Source organism: Gymnoscopelus microlampas (assembly GCF_963454915.1).
Source record: "Gymnoscopelus microlampas genome assembly, chromosome: 4".
NCBI classification, from domain to species: Eukaryota; Metazoa; Chordata; class Actinopteri; order Myctophiformes; family Myctophidae; genus Gymnoscopelus; species Gymnoscopelus microlampas.
The window spans coordinates 9502413-9521601 of NC_139941.1; the positions used below are offsets into that span (position 1 = coordinate 9502413).

Genomic DNA, 19189 nt, shown 5'->3' on the forward strand with positions numbered 1-19189 from the left:
ATTATTATTATCAGACACATCAATTTTAAAACACAAAACAAAATTACAAACATTCCAGTGTACACCCAACCAGCAACTCATAGTACAGCAGCCTGATTTGAAACACGCCGCATACATACAGTACATACATTTATATATACCTGCACATAGAATACATACACATTTATAAAGAATCTCATCTATTATAAGTCACCCTTCTCCTTCTATCCCACGCTTTATAAATATACTGGTACTCACCATTAGGTCCGGGGACCACCAGGGGTATATATATTTTATATATATATATATATATATATATATATATATATATATATATATATATATATATACAGTATATATATTATTATTTTTTCAAGCCGATCTACAAGCTCACAATGCCTCACAATGCATCACATCACTGTGTTTTGTGAACCTGACTGTAGATCCGACATTTACAGACCGCATTTATGAAATTGGATTTATTGTTCTAAAATCGACAATTTTTGACCATGAATAAAAATGTATTGATTTAATGTAACTAATATTTAATAATTACTAGTATTTAATAATTAAATACATCCGTTTGATTAGCTGTTGCACCCCTACTCTTGATAGACTTTTAAATTATGTTAAGTTATCAATGATGATGATGATTAGAAACTTAGACTAGTATTGGATCGGTTTCCGAGGCTTACCTACTATGGAACCAGGGCAAAAACAAGTACCCTATGAGACTTCCGTGCAGGCGTGCAGCAGTCCCTTTGTCAGTGTTGCCATGTCCGCTTATTATAAGCGACTCTGGGCTTGTTTTTCTGTAAAGTCGCTTGTAAATAATGGTAGTTGCGGACGGGTTGCGTTTTTTTGGTCTTGTTTGTAAACTTGGTTATAGTGATTACTTGGGCTTGTTTCACATTTTTTTCCCATTATTTTAACCAGTGGTTCTCAAATATTTCCATATCATGGATGGACCCCCGAATTAATTATGTATTTGTATTTTTGTCCCCCTAACCCATCTGAAAATGTTTTGTGCCAGGGAGCCAGGGAGCTACAAGCTCACGTTATGAGCTTGTAGATCGGCTATTTTCAAGTTATAAATCTAGTGCTCATAATGGCCTAGTGCCCTACTTGCTTCTTTTGGGCTTGTATTCCTAGACCTGGTTGCTTATTTCTCTCACAAGATCTGGCAACGCTGCCTTTTGTGTCTCCAGGCTGTGAGACTCCTGCTACAACCTGAAGGGAGTGTCTGTCTGTCTGTCTGATCTGATCTGAAAACATAACATAGCATATTCATAAGGTAAGATATGATCCACATTCCTGCTCTTTCTGGGCCCTTTTAGATGAATGAGTAACATAAGGATCAGTCATGTTTAGTTTGTGTGTTGCAGGGCGATTCACTGATAATGTTACTGATCACTGCATGTAAACAAGACATAACTGTATGTCCACAAACACGCAATGTGCTCTTAACTTATAGCACTCAGTGGTGGAAAAAGTACTCAATTTTTTTACTTGAGTAAAAGTATTAATACTGCAATGTAGAAATATTCTGTTACAAGTATAAGTCCGGATTTAAAACTATACTTGAGTAAAAGTACAAAAGTATTTGCATAAACATATTTAAGTACTGAAAGTAAAAGTACTCCTTTTGCAGAATGTCCCATTTCACAAGTTTCCAAATGCATAAAAATGCTTTGAATAGCAGATCTACAAGCTCACAAGTGTGAGCTTGTAGATCGGCTATTTTCAAATAACCTAAGTATGCATAGCCTGGGGCTGAAGTGGTTAATGTATGTTTTGTCATAATAATCAAAATCGGCAAAGTCATTATAGTAAAGTTTTCAAATAATTGTAGTGGAGATTGTTGAAATACTCCAGTAAAGTAAAAAATATCTCACATTGTACAAGTAGGCCTACAGTACTTGAGTAAATGTACTTAGTTACTTTACACCATTGATATTAAAACACTGTTTTTTATGTTGTTAACCAAACGCTTAACCAATTTCAGCTAATCAGGAGAGAGTACCTATTTGTCAGCTTCAATTTGATAGTTTTAATTTAGTTTCAATTTTGTCTGCTCATTTCTTTGTCATTACTTCCACTTGTGTATCGTGCATCATGTATGAGTTCTCTATCCTGATTGGATAAAAATGGTATCCTGACCTGAAAATGCATTTTCTGTTACTAAAGAGCTGGAGAGACATGGAGACTCCTGTTACAGAACAAACGCTTTATAGCAATGATTACTATGCGAATGAAGAGCTATTTAAACACTTATTTTAACAAAGAAACATCACTTACCTTAAAGGTGTAGTTCACCCAAAAAAATACTTATTTTCTATCAATTACACACCCCATGAAGCCTTGAATTCATGGGGATAGGAGACTCAGTAAGAGTCATCAAATTATTGGCTCAGGAATGTGACACAAACAAAAAAATCTCCATGAATTCAAGGCTTCATGGGGTGTGTAATTGATAGAAAATAAGTCATGTTTTGGGTGAACTACTCCTTTAAGCATGGTGTTCATGCTTAATTTTTTTTAAATAATACTTGCGTGTTGCATCACCTTTAACTTATACCACTGTATGTTAAAACACAGTTTAAACTCATATCACTGAATGATAAAACACTGATTTAACTTAAAATCACTGCATTAAGCTGTTTTAACTTCTATCACTGTGTGTTACAACACTGTATTTAATGTTGCCTGTACTTTGCATGGTGTTCATGCTATAACGGCATTGTATGTACATAACAAAACAATATATACATTTTCTACCCATCATTTCCAGTCATAATCAGTCACTGGAGTAGTGTGGTGGTGTTTACCTGCAGAAACTCACCGCTCTCTCGCTGTAGTTTGGTGTTTTCACTGTTTGTTTTGGTAGACCAAAAACATCCCGTCTACCAAAACAATAGTGAAAACACCAAAATACAGAAAGAGGGCAAAGTGTTTCTGCAGGTAAACTGCTGCTACTGTATAGCGGGAAATGATTGGTAAAAATGTGTATATATATATATATATATATATATATATATATATATATATATATATATATATATATATATATATATATATTAAAATATTCATTTGTTATGTAAAAACAGGGCAATGGTACACACGCACGCACACACACACACACACACACACACACACTCACGCACATGCACACACACTATATGCTTTGAATATATATATTTATAAAAAATGACCTTTAACTTATATTACTGTATGTTATCCAAATGGTCGTATGTTATGCATTATACATGATAATGGATAATTCCTTTAGCAGGTCCGTTCATGAAAGATGAATGGTCTTGTTTCCAATGAGGGCCTGTGAGCAATTAGGGGTTAAGAGTCTTGCTCAGGGACTAATTTCATTTCATCAACACATTTGCTGGCCTGGCCTGGAATCGTACCTGGGGCAACAGGGGCCTTTGGCTCTCTAGGCGGGCTCACTAACCACTCAGCTATGGCCGCCCCACTGTTAACATTTCGGTCATTTGAAAATAGCCGATCTACAAGCTCACAATGCGTCGCATCGCGACGCATTGTGAGCTTGTAGATCGGCTATTTTCAAAAGATTTTTATACATTTGAAAACTTGAAATTGGACATTGTGCATAATTGAGTACTTTTACTTTTGGTACTTTACGTACATGTTGACATGCCAATACTTTTGTACTTTCACTCAAGTACATTTTGAATTCCGGACTTTTACTTGTAACAGTACTTCTATATCGCAGAATTGATACTTTTACTTGTAAAAAAAAAATAGTGCTTTTTCCACCACTGAGTATAACTAGCAAAATGCATGTAAAGAGATGGCTACACAGGTATATGAAACTACAGTAAAACCACATCTTCTTTTTGTTTTACCTTTATTTGCCCAGGGTTAGGGTGGGTATGCTGAGCGTGAGTGCTCTTTATCAGCAACGCCCTGCTTCACAACAATCACACACATTAAAACCTACTTCACAATCACACCGACACACACAATCATTAAAACCTACTCCACAATCACACAGACACACACATTAAAACCCCAGTACAGCCACAGTCTTCTACTGTCGGCCAAATTTGAGCAGCTCCACTAATCATTTGCTACAGATTTATTTTCAGTAACAGTCGTCTCTCCGTTTCTCCAGCCAGGAGAGAGATTTTTTTTTTCAGCTTCAATTTAATAGCGTTCCAGTTTCAAATTTGTATGGTGCTGTCCCCAATCTGACAGACAAGGGACTCGACTGAGATTTGGGCCTGGAGGGAACAAAGGCACTTAACAGTAGCTTCTTTTTTCACCATTTTCCTTTTGAAAATAGCCGATCTACAAGCTCACAATGCGTCGCATCGCGATGCATTGTGAGCTTGTAGATCGGCTATTTTCAAAAGGTTTTTATACATTTGAAAACTTGTGAAATGGGACATTCTGCGTAATGAGTACATTCTACTATTGCTACTTTAAGTACATTGTGATGCCAATACTTTTGTACTTTTACTCAAGTAAATTCTGAATTCCTTTTACTTCAGTAAAAAAATGTAGTACTTCTTCCATCACTGCCATTTTCCCATTTCCCGCTGTGACCCCATTCAGGAGCTGGTTGGTGTGTGGGGATGGGTGACAGCGCGGAGGAAGCAGCCATGAAGTCCTTCCTGGGTCGTTTCCTGGAGGAGTTCCCGGCGGCTCTGGGTCCGGACGACCCGCTGCCGCTCTGCCCGCTGAGTCGCAACAAGCTCAGCCTGGACGAGCTTCCTGGAGAGAGCCTGGAGCTCGGCCTGCGACTGATGGCCGCCAGGTGAGACTCTTGTTTTCAGTGTAGGGATCATGCAACCTTTCATTGTTGTCGTTATAGTGAGTATTCTATCGATTACCTTATCAACTGGCAACTTTGATGACGGAGAGCGAGAGGGCCACTATATTTCCACACTCACTCCAGAGGGCCACATTGCATATACTGTTGGGCAGACACCTTTTTTTTTGTAAATGAACGCCGTACTTCTCCACTCTATGTCACACAAAAGTAGCAAAAATAGCTGATCTACAAGCTCAAAATGCGTCGCGCTGCGACTCATTTTGAGCTTGTAGATCTGCTACGTTTTTCAATTTTTCTGTCAGTACTATGGCAACATATTGATGACATCAGGGATCTCCATTACATGGGCATAGAAGGGACAGACAGACAGACAGACAGATAGGTTACTTGTTAGTGTATGCTGCACTGCAGGTATTCCACGGCTAGGATTGGACAGTACACACTTTTCGTGTGTGTGTGTGTGTGTGTGTGTGTGTGTGTGTGTGTGTGTGTGTGTGTGTGTGTGTGTGTGTGTGTGTGTGTGTGTGTGTGTGTGTGTGTGTGTGTGTGTGTGTGTGTGTGTGGATTCCTCACATTCCTGCCTGTGAATGATTTACATCTCAGTAATGAAGCAACAGACAACAATATAAGTTCTTAATATAAGTATAAGATGTTTTTCAGTTGAAAAGCTGTTATTTTCACTGAGCAATATGGTCATGCTCAGTAGAGGTGCAACAGTTTATCGAACTAATCGATTATATAGAACAAAATCCATTATAAAATGACCAATTACATCAATATTTAAAAAAAAAACTTTTTAATAGTTTGTACTATACCATTTACTTCTGTTATCTCCAGAATTGATAAACAGAATCGATAAAATCCTCATACCAAGGCCTGTAACTTACCACCTAGACTATGTTTGTTAGTTTTTTCCCTGGGGCAAACCACGCAAACACAACATTAGAATGTTGTAGCCTAAAGTCCAATTCATAGGCATACAGTAGCATACATAGACCAGCAGGGGCAAACTGCTTAATGCTTACAAAAACCTGGGAGTTTTTAATTTCAAGGACTTCCAGTTTGATATGCATTAGGCCATGGGTTCCCCCAAAATAATCATATTTCTGAACTGGGGACCCCCCACCCTGACAAGCACTTGGAAGTGTAGGCATTACATTTAGTTTGACTCGGTTCCACAAATAAGTATTGTGAACTACAAGCTCACAACGCCTCACAGTGCGAGGCGTTGTGAGCTTGTAGGTCGGCTATTTTCACAATGTTTGCCTCTTTCTTACATAATAGTTGACAATTTAGTATTAAAAAATATCTTAAAAGTCATTCAATTGTAACTTTAGAAATGTGCAGATACCCTGTATACACTTATACTGTATGTTTGTTTACCGTTGAGTGAGAAAGCAATGTTGCAGATTAAGCCAAACATCTGGGGACCCCCGAAAATCCTTTGGAAACCAATGCGCTAGGCCACACTTTTTATACAATTACCTACCAATGTGTTTACCACTTTTGCTAGTGATTTAAATGAGAGGGGATTTGTCATGCAGCCTGACGTACAAATCAGTCTTTAGATGCAAGTTCACTCACTCACTCACTCACTCACTCACTCACTCATGCACGCACAAAGCGCTGAAATCAGGACAAATCCCTTGCCTCACTCAGCTCAAAGGAAATAAGCTGAAAGGTCCTCAGTCGTGACAGAAGCAAGGAAACACGGGCCTGTGTGTGTCCTTTCACTTGCACTCGTCCTCCGAGGCGCTTCCCGTCAGAACGACATCATTTCCTGCCTGTGTACCAGCCATTGTTCTCCTTGCTTCCTGTGTTTCCCTGCTCTCCTGCTCAAGGATTCTAAAAATGAAGGATGACACACAAACGTCACGTAACAATTCCAGATGGCAGATTCGCCAGGCACTAACTGGAGGCGGAAGTTGCACGGGATGCATTGAAGTCAATGAGAGTCGGCTGGACAAGTATATGAATACACATTATCTTGTAAAACAATGGTATACACCTGGCACAGTATCCTGATCTGACCCGTGTCCGGGTAGCTCAGTCGGTAGAGCTCTCACCTTTGGACCACAAGGTCATGGGTTAGATCTCGGGCAGCGCCAACTGGGCGTACTGTATGCGTAGCACGGCTTGGGTGCGGCAAGTCGTGCGCTAAGTACCAGTGGTGGAAAAGGTACTAACATTTTTTACTTAAGTAAAAGTATCAATACTGAAATGCAGAAATACTCTGTTACAAGTACAAGCCTGGTATTCAGAATTTACTTGAGTAAAAGTGCAAAAGAATTGGCATCAAAATGTATTTAAAAGTACCAACAATAAAAGTACGAATTGTGCAGAAATCTTCCATATCATGTTTTCAAAATGTATAAAATAATTTGAAAATAGCAGATCTACAAGCTCACAACGCGTCGCATCGTGACGCGTTGTGAGCTTGTAGATCGGCTATTTTCAAATAGCCAAAGTCTATATAGGGCTGAAGTGGGTAATGTATGTTTTGTAATCTGCAAAGTAACTAATAAATAAAGTTTTCAAATAATTGTAGTGGAGTAAAAGTACATTATTTTCCTCTGAGATGTAGTGGAGTAGAAGTAAAGCTATTGGAAAGTAAAGTACAAATACCTCAAAATTTGACTTAAGGGCAGTACTTGAGTACATGTACGTAGTTACTTTCCACCACTGCGTATGAGTAGCATGGCTTGGGTGCGGCAAGTACTGGGTGCTGATGGTAGGTGTGGCGCTCCACCTCAGCATTCCATCTCCCAGATGTCTAGCCTAGCGCAATGTAATGGGGATAGACTCCCGCGTTCTCGGCTGATACCGGCTATAAACCTCTCTGACCGACATACTTACTGACTTAGGCTACTATACACAAACAAATACACACAGTCACAGTGCCATTGCATTATCCCACCCTTAGCCTAAACAAATACACACAGTCACAGTGTTGTTGCGACATTGACAGAATACACTGATATCAATACAGTGTCAACAGTATTATCAGTACAATACAATAACCGCACCCTATGGTTGTTATTGAGGAATAGAACATACTGATATTACAGTCTCCATGCAAATATCAGAGTCTGTATCGATACAGTAATTTTACTGGTGTTACTCCAGATTTATTAGTTTATTGACTGGGGCAGATGATTTGATTTATTGAAAAAATAATCGATGGAAAAATAATAATGGACCAAGAAAATAATCCATAGTTGCAGCCCTAGTCACATTTATAAACACTAGATTTTCAGGACTTCAAATCTAATCGGATATTGCGCTGATCAGTGCAATTGTCGCTGAGTTATGGCCATTTGAAGTGCTATACACTGCTGTAACACTGCTGTAGCGCAGTATGTGTGCAATTTAGTTTTTTAGGGTGTGACTATTCTCATATCCCTGAACAGTGTTTGGGCCAAGTTTGGTACGGACTGGAGAAACGGAGCGCCTGCTGGTAATCATCAAAATAATAATAATATGTAGAGGAGACACTGGAGCAGCTCGGACAATAGGCTCTATGCACAGCAGCCATATTATCACTTCCTTCCCAGGTGTTACCAATGATACTAATGAAGGCTCTGTTCCATTTAGTCTAGCACAGTGGTTTCCACGACCCCCATAACTCTGAGAGTTAAACACCTGTAAGGGGCCATTTGGAAGCCCATGAGGGTCCCTGGACCTCAACTGTAGACCCACTGGTGTAGCAGAGTGTTTCCAGTGAGCCAACATGTACAATATCAGCACCCTGACTCTGTTTGACCAGAATGGAACAGAGCCTTCATTAGTATCATTGGTAACACCTGTGAATGTCTTCATAATATGGCTGCTGTGAATAGAGCCTATTGAAGCCTCTTTTGCTGGTGCTGAGTTCAAAAAAATCAAATGACTCTTCAACGCTTCCTCAGAGTCATCCTCAATAATTAGATGTGTTGCCATGTCATTTTCATAATTTCTATATTCACAGTGAGTTTGTGTTCTGTTCTCCCCGTGGTCAGGCATGCCCCTGCGGCGCTTGGTGCCACGATGTGCCACAAAGCGCTGGCACAGCTGCTGAAGAGCGACCTCTCACCTTTACACTGTCCCCAACAGCCTGAGACAGAGAAGGACGAGGAACAAGGAGTGTGTGAGTGTCCCCCGTATGAGCTGTCACCATCATTACATTTTACTTGATGAGTAATTGTCAAACAAACAATTGCTTTTAAAGATTGAATTGTGTTTTTACGTACCATAAAACGGTATGCCATAAAACAGCTCTCAGACTTTTCCATATCAATGAACCCATATTTTTCAACCCATATTATGTATAATGTATTCCTCCGCAGACCCCTATCTGATAATATCTTGTGCCAGGGACCCCCATACAAGATTTGTGTTGTTAAAATGTTCAAAAAAATAAACATGAAAAAAATTTGAGTTTTTGAAAATAGACAATGGTGTTAAAGTGAATCAACTGATTTTGATGCTATGTTCACACATTTTTGCTGGGGACCCCCTGGAGCCCTCTCAAGGACCCCTGGGGGTCCCCGGACCCCACTTTGAGAACCACTGACATAAAACAGTACACGGTTTCATCCCTATTCCACACTTATTTTGATTCTGTCGGTCTGTCCGAACCACAGTGGTCCAATCGGAGGCGGCTCAGCGTCTCTTCCTGAACCAGCTGAGAGAGGTGGCCGCGGCCTGGCACCGCAGTCCGCCCGCTCTCCCGGCTGCCTCCTCCAGGGGCCACTACCTCCTGTGCTCCGTGCACGCCATCAGAAACACACGCAGGAAGATGGAGGACAAGCACGTGGCGCTGGTCGAGTTCAACCAGCTCTTTGGCCTGCAGGTACGTACAACAGTGATCTAATGTGATCTAGGTTTCGGTATCGATTGGGTTTTATCCGATACCGGTCGTAACCGGTATTTTTTTTAAACGGTGCCGATTCCAAAACCGAAGTTACACAGCACTACAATACCTCTTCAGCACTATACTATATCGTTAACCCTCATGAAGACTAGGGATATGTATCGTACATTTTGAACCATTTTGATTGCCTTATCGATCCTACTTATCATTTATGTTGTAGGTTAAAGTGTAGTTTATACAATGCAGTACGACAGTGTCACTTGCCAAAAAAAGAGCTGATCTACAATCTGACGATGCACGCATGTCAGCTTTTAGGCAAGCGACACCATTGTGTGATCAGTGGTCCACAAAGTACTGTAGATACTATCTACTCTGCTCTCTTTCTCTCTGAAACATTCTCTCTCTCTGTTGCAGGACGGCGTGGAGCGGGCGTATTACGGCGTGTTCGACGGGCACGGGGGCCTGGACGCCGCCACTTATGCCGCCGCCCACCTCCACGTGGCCCTGAGCCAACAGAAAGCTCTGCACAAGGACCCCGACGCCGCGTTCAAATCCGCCTTCCACCGCACCGATCACATGTTCAGAGGCAAGGCACACAGAGAGGTAACCATAACCCTAACCGTAACCATAACCCTCAAATCCGCCTTCCATCGCATCAGCCACATGTTTTTTATTTTAGTCCTAGTCTTTTGAATAAAATTCCATTTTAGTTTTAGACACATTTTAGTCATCTGAAATGAAAATGAAAAAAATGTAAATTTCAGTTGGATAGATATCATATCTATCAACCAAAACTACAGTTGATTTAGTTGACAAAAAAAAAGTAACAGGTTTAGTTAAAGTGTAATGCGTTTGTTTTAAGTGATTGTCAAATGTGCATTCGTCTTTTTTTTACTTATTTGTTTGTATTAATTATCTGAATGTAAAAGTAACAGTAACAAAAGTTTTCAAATAATTGTAGTGGAGTAAAAAGTACAATATTTACATCTGAGATGTAGTGGTGTAGAAGTATATAAAGTATTTGGAAAAACGGGCATACTCAAGTAAAGTAAAAGCACCTCAGAATTGTATTTAAGTACAGCAACTTGGGTAAATGTACTTAGTTCATTTCCGCCGCTGTTAAGTCGTCTCTCTCGGGTGGAAACCTCATATTCAAAAATAGCAAAAGTAGCAGATCGACAAGCTCGAAACGTAGACCTGCTACTTTTGATGCTTTTGTGTGACGCTGTAGTATGATCACGTAGGGCGTTAATTTACGAAAAAAACACAACAAGTTAGATGGAGATAAGTGTTTAATGAGTGTGTGTTTTGTGCGCTCAGCGTCTGCGCAGTGGGAGCACCGGGGTTGCGATGCTGCTCCAGGGACACAGTCTGAGCGTGGCCTGGCTGGGAGACTCTCAGGGCATGTTGGTCCGACAGGGACAGCCTGTCACACTGATGGACCCTCACAAACCAGAGAGAGAGGTGGGGGAACACACACACACACACACACACGGACACACACACACACACACACACACACACACACACACACACACACACACACACACACACACACACACACACACACACTCACAGGTACGAGTTCAACAAGGAGATAATTGTAATGGGATATTAATTGTTTAACAGTATATACCGTACTGATATTAACCCATTAAGACCTGAGGCGATTCTTAAAAAAAATATTTTTGGAAAAAGATAGAAACATTTTTTTTCCAAGATTTTTCAAAAATAGCAGATCTACAAGCTCATAGCGCGGCACCGTGCCGCGCTATGAGCTTGTATATCTGTACACCTGTAAGGGGCCATTTGGAAGCCCATGAGGGTCCCTGGACCCCAACTGTAGACCCACTGGTGTAGCCGAGTGTTTCCAGTGAGCCAAAACATGAACAATATCAACACCCTGACTCTGTTTGACCAGAATGGAACAGAGCCTTCATTAGTATCATTGGGTAACACCTGTGAAGGAAGTAAGAAGAGGCCCAATTTTTCTCCAATATGGCTGCTGTGCATAGAGCCTATTAGGTCTAACCACAGACAGACAGAAATTCACCCACCTTAACTTGTCACCTTTGCCTGCCACCCCCCCCCCCCCCCAGGATGAGAAGCAGAGGATCGAGGACCTGGGCGGCTGCATTGCGTTCATGGGCTGCTGGCGTGTGAACGGGACCTATGCCGTGTCCAGAGCTATAGGTCAGTGTTTACCAAACATTCAAAAAAAAATCCAAAATAAAAAAGGCAAATCTTCAGAAATGTCCAAACATTTTCAAAAGTAGTAGACAATCGCCGATCTACGAGCTCACAACGTGTCAACGTATCACGATGTGGCTCGCTGTGAGCTTGTAGATTGGCTTTTTTTTCCCCATTTCCCCATTTTTGGGGGCTTAAAGGGAGCCTAAGTGATATTCTTTTTGTTAAAATAAGTGTTAACCACTTGAACCCCAGCATCCATATTCTGGGGGCAACATCAGCCAAAAATAGCACATCTACAAGCTCACAATGCGTCACAACCCGACACCTTGTGAGCTTGTAGATTTGCTATTTCTGGCGACTAGATATGGTGTAGTTCAAGGGCGCCGATACTGCGGGTGCTTCGGGGCTAAAGCACCCAGGGGAAATGAAGAGCACCCATGACAAACTCATCACACAAAAAGAAAAAAGAAAAAACACACCGACATCTTCACTTCATGGAGTACATCTTTGGTACCAAATTAACCAAATTAACCGCATTAAAGTAACAAAACCCCCCTAAAAAGGTAACAAACCCGGATAATAACCGCATTTTTATTATCCGGGCGCAACGCATTATCCGGGCGCAGCGCAGCGCCCATGCGTTGCGCACCCGCGAGACTTTAATCGGTTAAATAGCTCTTTAGAGTTTTTGTTAAACATAAAAGATATCGTTTCGCCCTCAAGCTGAAAAATGTTGTGGAACTCCTGCTCCAGACCACTAACTACTAATCATTCCACCTTTTGTGTCCGCTGCAGGTGATTTTGACCAGAAGCCGTACGTGTCAGGAGATGCAGACTGTTCCACCGTCCAGCTAGATGGCGACGAGGATTACCTGCTGCTAGCCTGCGACGGTTTCTTCGACACGGTGAAACTCGAAGAGGTCCCAGGGCTGGTCCTGGGGGCGCTCCGGGAGCCCAGAGACCCGGAGGAGGGGGGCGACACAGCGGAGGAGAGCGCTTTGGGAGAGAGTGTCGCTCAGAAGCTGGTGGCGCACGCCAAAGCGGCCGGTTCTAACGATAACATTACAGTTCTGGTGGTGTTCCTGCGCCCGCCCGAACAACTCCTTGCTGAAGACTCCTCCACAGCGGCCGCAGAGGCTACAGAGAACTCCAACTCCCAGAATGCTTCTGGGCAGTAAGTCACAAGTAAAGAAATAGTTTTTTTAAAACTGGTTACTGCTCGGCCAAGGAACCCAGATTGAAATGAATCAAAAGTGTGTGCCAAACTACTGAGCATCTCTCAGCCTTTGTGTTTGCCGCCTGGTGCTATAACACACAGGTGTTAACCATAACGTTCGTACATCTAATTAGTGTTGTTGTTTTGTATAACGTTTTATATGTCAATGAAATCCACAGCCTTTAAATCTTCCCACCTACTGGCTCATTAAAAGGCTCTTAGAGTTGTTTGCGTTCAAGTTGAGCGGTCGAGATTAACACCTTAATAATCCCTTCGTATTTAGTTGACCTGTACTCTTAAAACAGACAACTCTTGAACAATCTCCCAACGCTACAGAGAGTCTCAGCCTTGCAAAAGTTTTGACCGGAGGCTGTCAGCTGTTTGTCATTGTTGCGTTCACGAAAATATATTTTAAAATATATTTAGGAATTTCTGCTATAAGCAGCAAGCAGCTAGATAAACTTCGGCTAATTTGGTTTCTTGTAGGATTTATTTACCGGACTGCAATGGTGAAACGGAAGAGGGGTGGAGGCGAGACATTCCTTTACTGTTCCCTTATCGGTCCATTTCTACACTCAAAATGACATTTCAACTAGTTCAAGATGTTTGTTTTACTAGTTTACCTGTTATTAAGTATTGTACCTGCTGTTAAGTATTACTTAAATGAAAGGTTGTGGAATATTCCTAAAACAGCGCCAAAAAAAAGCAAAAGGTTTTGAAGATGCAATAATTTGTACTTTTAAAACGCTAATCCAAGGTGTGAAATGATTTTCTATTGTATAGCGTTAAAGTATTATGGGATGTAAAGGGGAGGACAATTTTTTAGTTTTTTTAGCTTACAGTCTCGCTTACAGCAGCCAATCTGCTATTTTAAAAAGAATCTTGTATGGGGGTCCCTGGGCACAAAATATTATCTAATGGGGGTCCGTGGCTAAATACATATCAATTTGGGGCTCCTTAATTGACATGAAAAGGTTTGAGAACCACTTGCTTGAACGGCGGAGAAAACCAGCCGCTATCAAACCTACACCCACTGTTTTGAAAACCAAAAACATAAAAAGTGTGAAAGCTGCTGCTTTGGCCAGCATGAACACAACTCATTATTTAATTGACAAAATGGATTTCCATCACTCTTTCTCCTAAAGCGAGAGAAACGGCTTGTTTTGCTACTGAGGAAATGGATCCAAATCCATTCCAATTAAATCTTTTCTTACGGAATAGGTCAGAATTCCCATAACTATACTTGGATGGAAAAACATAGCTAGTGTTGTCCTTGTGTCTGTGTATCAGTATTTGCGTACAAGTGTACATGTGCCCTATGAATCTCCAGTATTAAACAACATATCATTGGTGAAGATCCAGATAAAGCGCCATTCACACTTAAGCACGATAACTATATACTGTAAGTAACTATATAGCGATAATTATGTGAGCAACAAGATATACGGATAATCTAACTCTGATTCTGAATTGTAAGGAGATGAGATAGTTGTACCCTATACCTGAGGTTAGCTTCCTGACAGTCTCCTCATCTGCACTAATAACAAAACTTTCTGAGGGTGAGGGTGGGTGACAGATTGCATCCCAGATGTCAGATGGATTTTGAATGGCTGTCAATGCTTCTATCGTTCATAAAATTGCACTGAAAGTGATCCAAACGATATAGTTGTCGTTATAGTTGTGGTGTGGACGCTGCCATCCATATGAGTTGGAACCATTTTTAAAGCAACATATTTATAGTTATCGTCATCGTTGTCGCGCTTGGTGTGAATGGCCCTTTACATTGTATTTTTAGTTGCCGTGTCCACAGAACGTTTGGAGCTGCCATGCATTACTATGGTAAAGACGCGCTGGAGCGCTACTCAGCGCCAAGCATCACGATTCAGTGCTCTCAGCAAGCGTTTTACAGGCACTGAGCGCTCTGGGTGCTTCAAGTAGAAAAATAGTTCAACTTTTAGGAGGTGGGCGGCTGTGCGCCGCCCATCAATGTCACTTTCCTATGCTGAAGGTTAGAGAAACACAGCCAACACGTGCTCAGTGCATGTGTAGCGCTCTGGACATTATATCCAAAGCGCTCCGTCCCAAAAAAAAAACGCTTTCTGTGGACATAGGCCCTTATGCAATCAGAACCGATTTGTATTAGAATGAATGTTTGTTGAATTCTCATGTGCCAAATGCAAAAAAAAGTATTTCTAAAAGGTCTCTAATCACAATGTTTTTTTTTGTGGTATATTTCGGCCATTACTATTCTGTGTGGCCATTAAAATGGTCCTGTAATTCTCTTGTTGTTTAGGTCTTGACTGGAGTGCCTTTTTTCTGTCAATGAAATGCCTCTAACTTAAACGTTAGTTTATAATGACATCATATGTTACTGTAGGTCATATCTAACTTATGTTGGTGTATTATTACATAATATATTACTGTATAATAATATCCTGTGTCATATCCTGAATAAGTGCTAAAAATGTTCAACACTTAATGGAACATTGCCCGAAATGAGCAATGACTTTGGTTGATTTGTACTGAATCTGAATGGACATGGGCGCTCGGGTGGCGCAGGGTTAAAGTACCTGCCCACCACCACGGAGTCTAGGGGTTTGAATCCTCCGCGGTGCATCCGGCTTGCTGAGCGTCTAGATACGAACACAATTGACCCGTGTTTGGGGGAGGGCGATCTTTGTCGCTGAACGTAACCCTATGGGCTGGGGGCAGAGCCTGCTGGTGAGGAATATGGAAGAGGCTGTATGCACAGCAGCCATACTGGAAAGAAATTGGGCCTCTTCTTACTTCCTTCACAGGTGTTACCAATGATACTAATGAAGGCTCTGTTCCATTCTGGTCAAACAGAGTCAGGGTGCTGATATTGTGCATGTTGACTGACTGGAAACATTCTGCTACACCAGTGGGTCTCAAAGTGTGGTCCAGGGACCCTCATGGTTCCCTGAGGGGGTTCCAAATGGCCTCTTATGGGTGTGTAACTCTGAGAGTGTACAAATGGAACCAAATGGATCCATAATAAGGGTCCATTTGGTTCCATTTGTACACTCTCAGAGTTATGGGGGTCCTTGAAATTAAAAGGTTTGAGAACCACTGTGCTACACTAAATGGAACAGAGCCTTCGTTAGAATCATTGGTAACACCTGTGAAGGAAGTAAGGAAGAGGCCCAATTTCTTTCCAATATGGCTGCTGTGAGTAGAGCCTAGTGGGAGTAGTAGGACGGCGGCGCCATGTCCTCCCATTGGGGGCTCCTCACTGGCAGGTGAGCGAGTATAGGGTACAACAGCAGTGGCAAGCAGTGGGAGGAACTAATTGGCATAACAACTTAAGTGGGAGAATAAAGGAGTCAACAAATAATAATTGTCTACTCAGACACACATTTCCAGGGATCTGTCCTGATGGCAGTTTCATACAGGAAGAATACAGTACTTCTAGAAAGAGAGTGACTCTGGATCCATGCTTAAGATAAAGCGATCAGTTATCATGCTGCTGTCATTTTTGCTACTTGTTCTCTGTGTGGTTTGTAAGTGTTTGTAAACTATAAAATCCTGTCTGTGTTAAACTTCAACTCTGAAAGTTTCATTTTCACACTTTAAATGAGTTTAACGAACAGCATCTCTACTGGGTACGTGTCATCTTCTGACACTGCAGTTTCCCCAGTGCATCCTCATCTTTTTTGATAACAACTTGTTCCTTTAATTGCCTTTTTTATAAGCGAACAGCATCACTTAATACATCTTAATCAACATGTCTTAATCATTATGTTTTGTATATTAATGTTATGTGCAAACGGATCAGTCTTTAACAAGGTTTGAATACCAATCGTAGGTGTCGGGCACCATGTATGTCCATATTTAAACTTTTTACGTTTTTTTGTTTTCCTTCTGTCTTTTAATGTCCTAGTTTGCCATATGACAGTGTCGAGCAATAGTCACGAAAATAGTTGATCTACAAGCTCACAACGTGCCACATCGCAATGCGTTGAGAGCTTGTAGATCTAATTTAAATTACGTTATAAATGCTGTCTGTGGGTTTTATAAATATTTAACCTGTGAAAAGTATTAACAAGAGCTTGTGACTAAATACATAGATTGGATCCATTGGAACACAGGTTCTTTTTATTTTCTTTTTTTACATTTGTTGAAAAGTAATGGTTTTGGACATACAAGGTTCCCACCCGACAGCAATGATGTGGCAGTTTCTTCTGCCAACAGGAAGGAATTATTTTGTAAAATGTTGTTAATTATTAAAACAAACGGGACTTCAAAGTGTTGATGATTAAGTGTGTTATTGACAGTCAGTGGTAGTATCATGGTATTATATTATTGTTATGACAGTCAGGAGGGAAAGGATGCTGATGTACGTATAACCAGTGGTCGAAGAAGTACTCTTGAGATTTTTGTTTTAAGTAAAATGATCAATACTACAACGTTGAAATACTGTGTTACAAGTAGAAGTCCTATACTCAAAATTATGACTTCAAATTACAAAAGCATCGGCATAAAAATATACTTAAAGTACCAAATGTAAAAGTACTCATGCAGAATGTCCCATTTCACAAGTCACCCATTTTTGTCAAAATCTTTCATATCAATTATTTTTCAATTGACAAACTATACAATTGGTCTTTGTTTTGCAACTGGTAACTAAAGCTGTGAAATAATTGAGGACTAAAAAGTGCAATATTTAAGTCTGAGATGTAGTGGTGTAGAACAAGTATAGTATTGAAAAATGGACATAGCAAGTAAAGTAAAAGTACATCAAAAATGTACTTAAGTAATAATGATATAGTAGATCACAGTAGATCTTGGCTGCCCTCTACAGCACCAACAACTACAAGACATATACACTGAACACAATCATGGGAAAACATGTATCATATTTTGACCTGTCTCAACAAGAGGGATTTTAAGACTCATTAATTGTTACAGAACAGTCAGTGGCTGAATAAGATATGTTGCCATCTAACCCACATCCCACACAGATGGGCTTTCGGGATCCCCAACAAAATGAGGAACAGTTTCATTTCACTATTATTTCACTGGATACTACAAGGTAATGCAGTAATATAATGTATACTATTGACTATTCAAATCATAGGTTTCTTTCTCCAGTGTTTCCCAAACGGTCGGTCGGGACCCTTTTTAATTTTTTTTTTTTTTTACGTTTCCTACAATTGTTTGTCATAACTTCAAAAGTTTAAAAAACATATCCTTTTTTTGTCCAGAAAGTTGTAATAGGTCAAGGCAATTTTATTTGTATAGCACATTTCAACAACAGGGCAATCCAATGTGCTTTACGCAAAACATCAAGCAAAGGAAACACAATAATTCAATTATAAAATGACATTAGGATGCAAAGAAGTAAGAACACTGAAGTAATCCCATAACTATACTTGGATGGAAAAACATAGCTAGTGTTGTCCTTGTGTCTGTGTATCAGTATTTGCGTACAAGTGTACATGTGCCCTATGAATCTCCAGTATTAAACAACATATCATTGGTGAAGATCCAGATAAAGCGCCATTCACACTTAAGCACGATAACTATATACTGTAAGTAACTATATAGCGATAATTATGTGAGCTATTAAGTAAGAAATAATAGATGCAGTTACAGTGCACAGGAGAAAAGAAAAAGAGAAAATAGCAGATCTGCAAACTCACAGCTTGTATTATCTGCTACTTTCACAATTAAATTAAGTGGTTCATTCTCAACATATTTTTTGTAAGTTTGGCTCCTGCATGGGGAGACACCACATTTTTCTTGAGTCTCTAGCTAGAAAGTTTGTGAAACACTGGAATAGTCAGTTAGAATTCTCTACTGAATATAATCTATTAACATGTACATCTTATATGAAAATATTTTCAAATGAGGGTCGGTGACATAATGTGCATCCATTTGACATGAATATGTTTCAGAACACTGATTTGTCCCTATGGTTCTCAAATGGTACGCCCTCCAAGTGTGCCTTGGGATTGACAACCACACATTATTCCTGCAATACTACTGTAAAACAAAAGTTATGAATTATCACTAGTTTGTGTTCACACTTCCCAATACAGAGTTAAATTATATACCCAAAGAAATATATTTGAACAACTTTCAACCTATTTTGTGAATGTCATTATAGGCTAAAAGT

General features: G+C 40.3%; 1 protein-coding gene across 1 annotated transcript; it reads left to right on the forward strand.

Annotated features, from left to right (window-relative positions):
• Positions 1 to 1203: 1203 nt before the first annotated feature.
• ppm1f (protein phosphatase, Mg2+/Mn2+ dependent, 1F) lies at positions 1204 to 17310 on the forward strand. Its single transcript, XM_084056061.1, has 8 exons — positions 1204 to 1273; positions 4570 to 4771; positions 8788 to 8915; positions 9412 to 9620; positions 10056 to 10244; positions 10962 to 11105; positions 11741 to 11834; positions 12630 to 17310. The coding sequence occupies exons 2-8, from the start codon at positions 4590 to 4592 to the stop codon at positions 13010 to 13012; spliced, it is 1329 nt and encodes a 442-aa protein (XP_083912187.1). The 5' UTR covers positions 1204 to 1273; positions 4570 to 4589; the 3' UTR covers positions 13013 to 17310.
• Positions 17311 to 19189: the final 1879 nt, after the last annotated feature.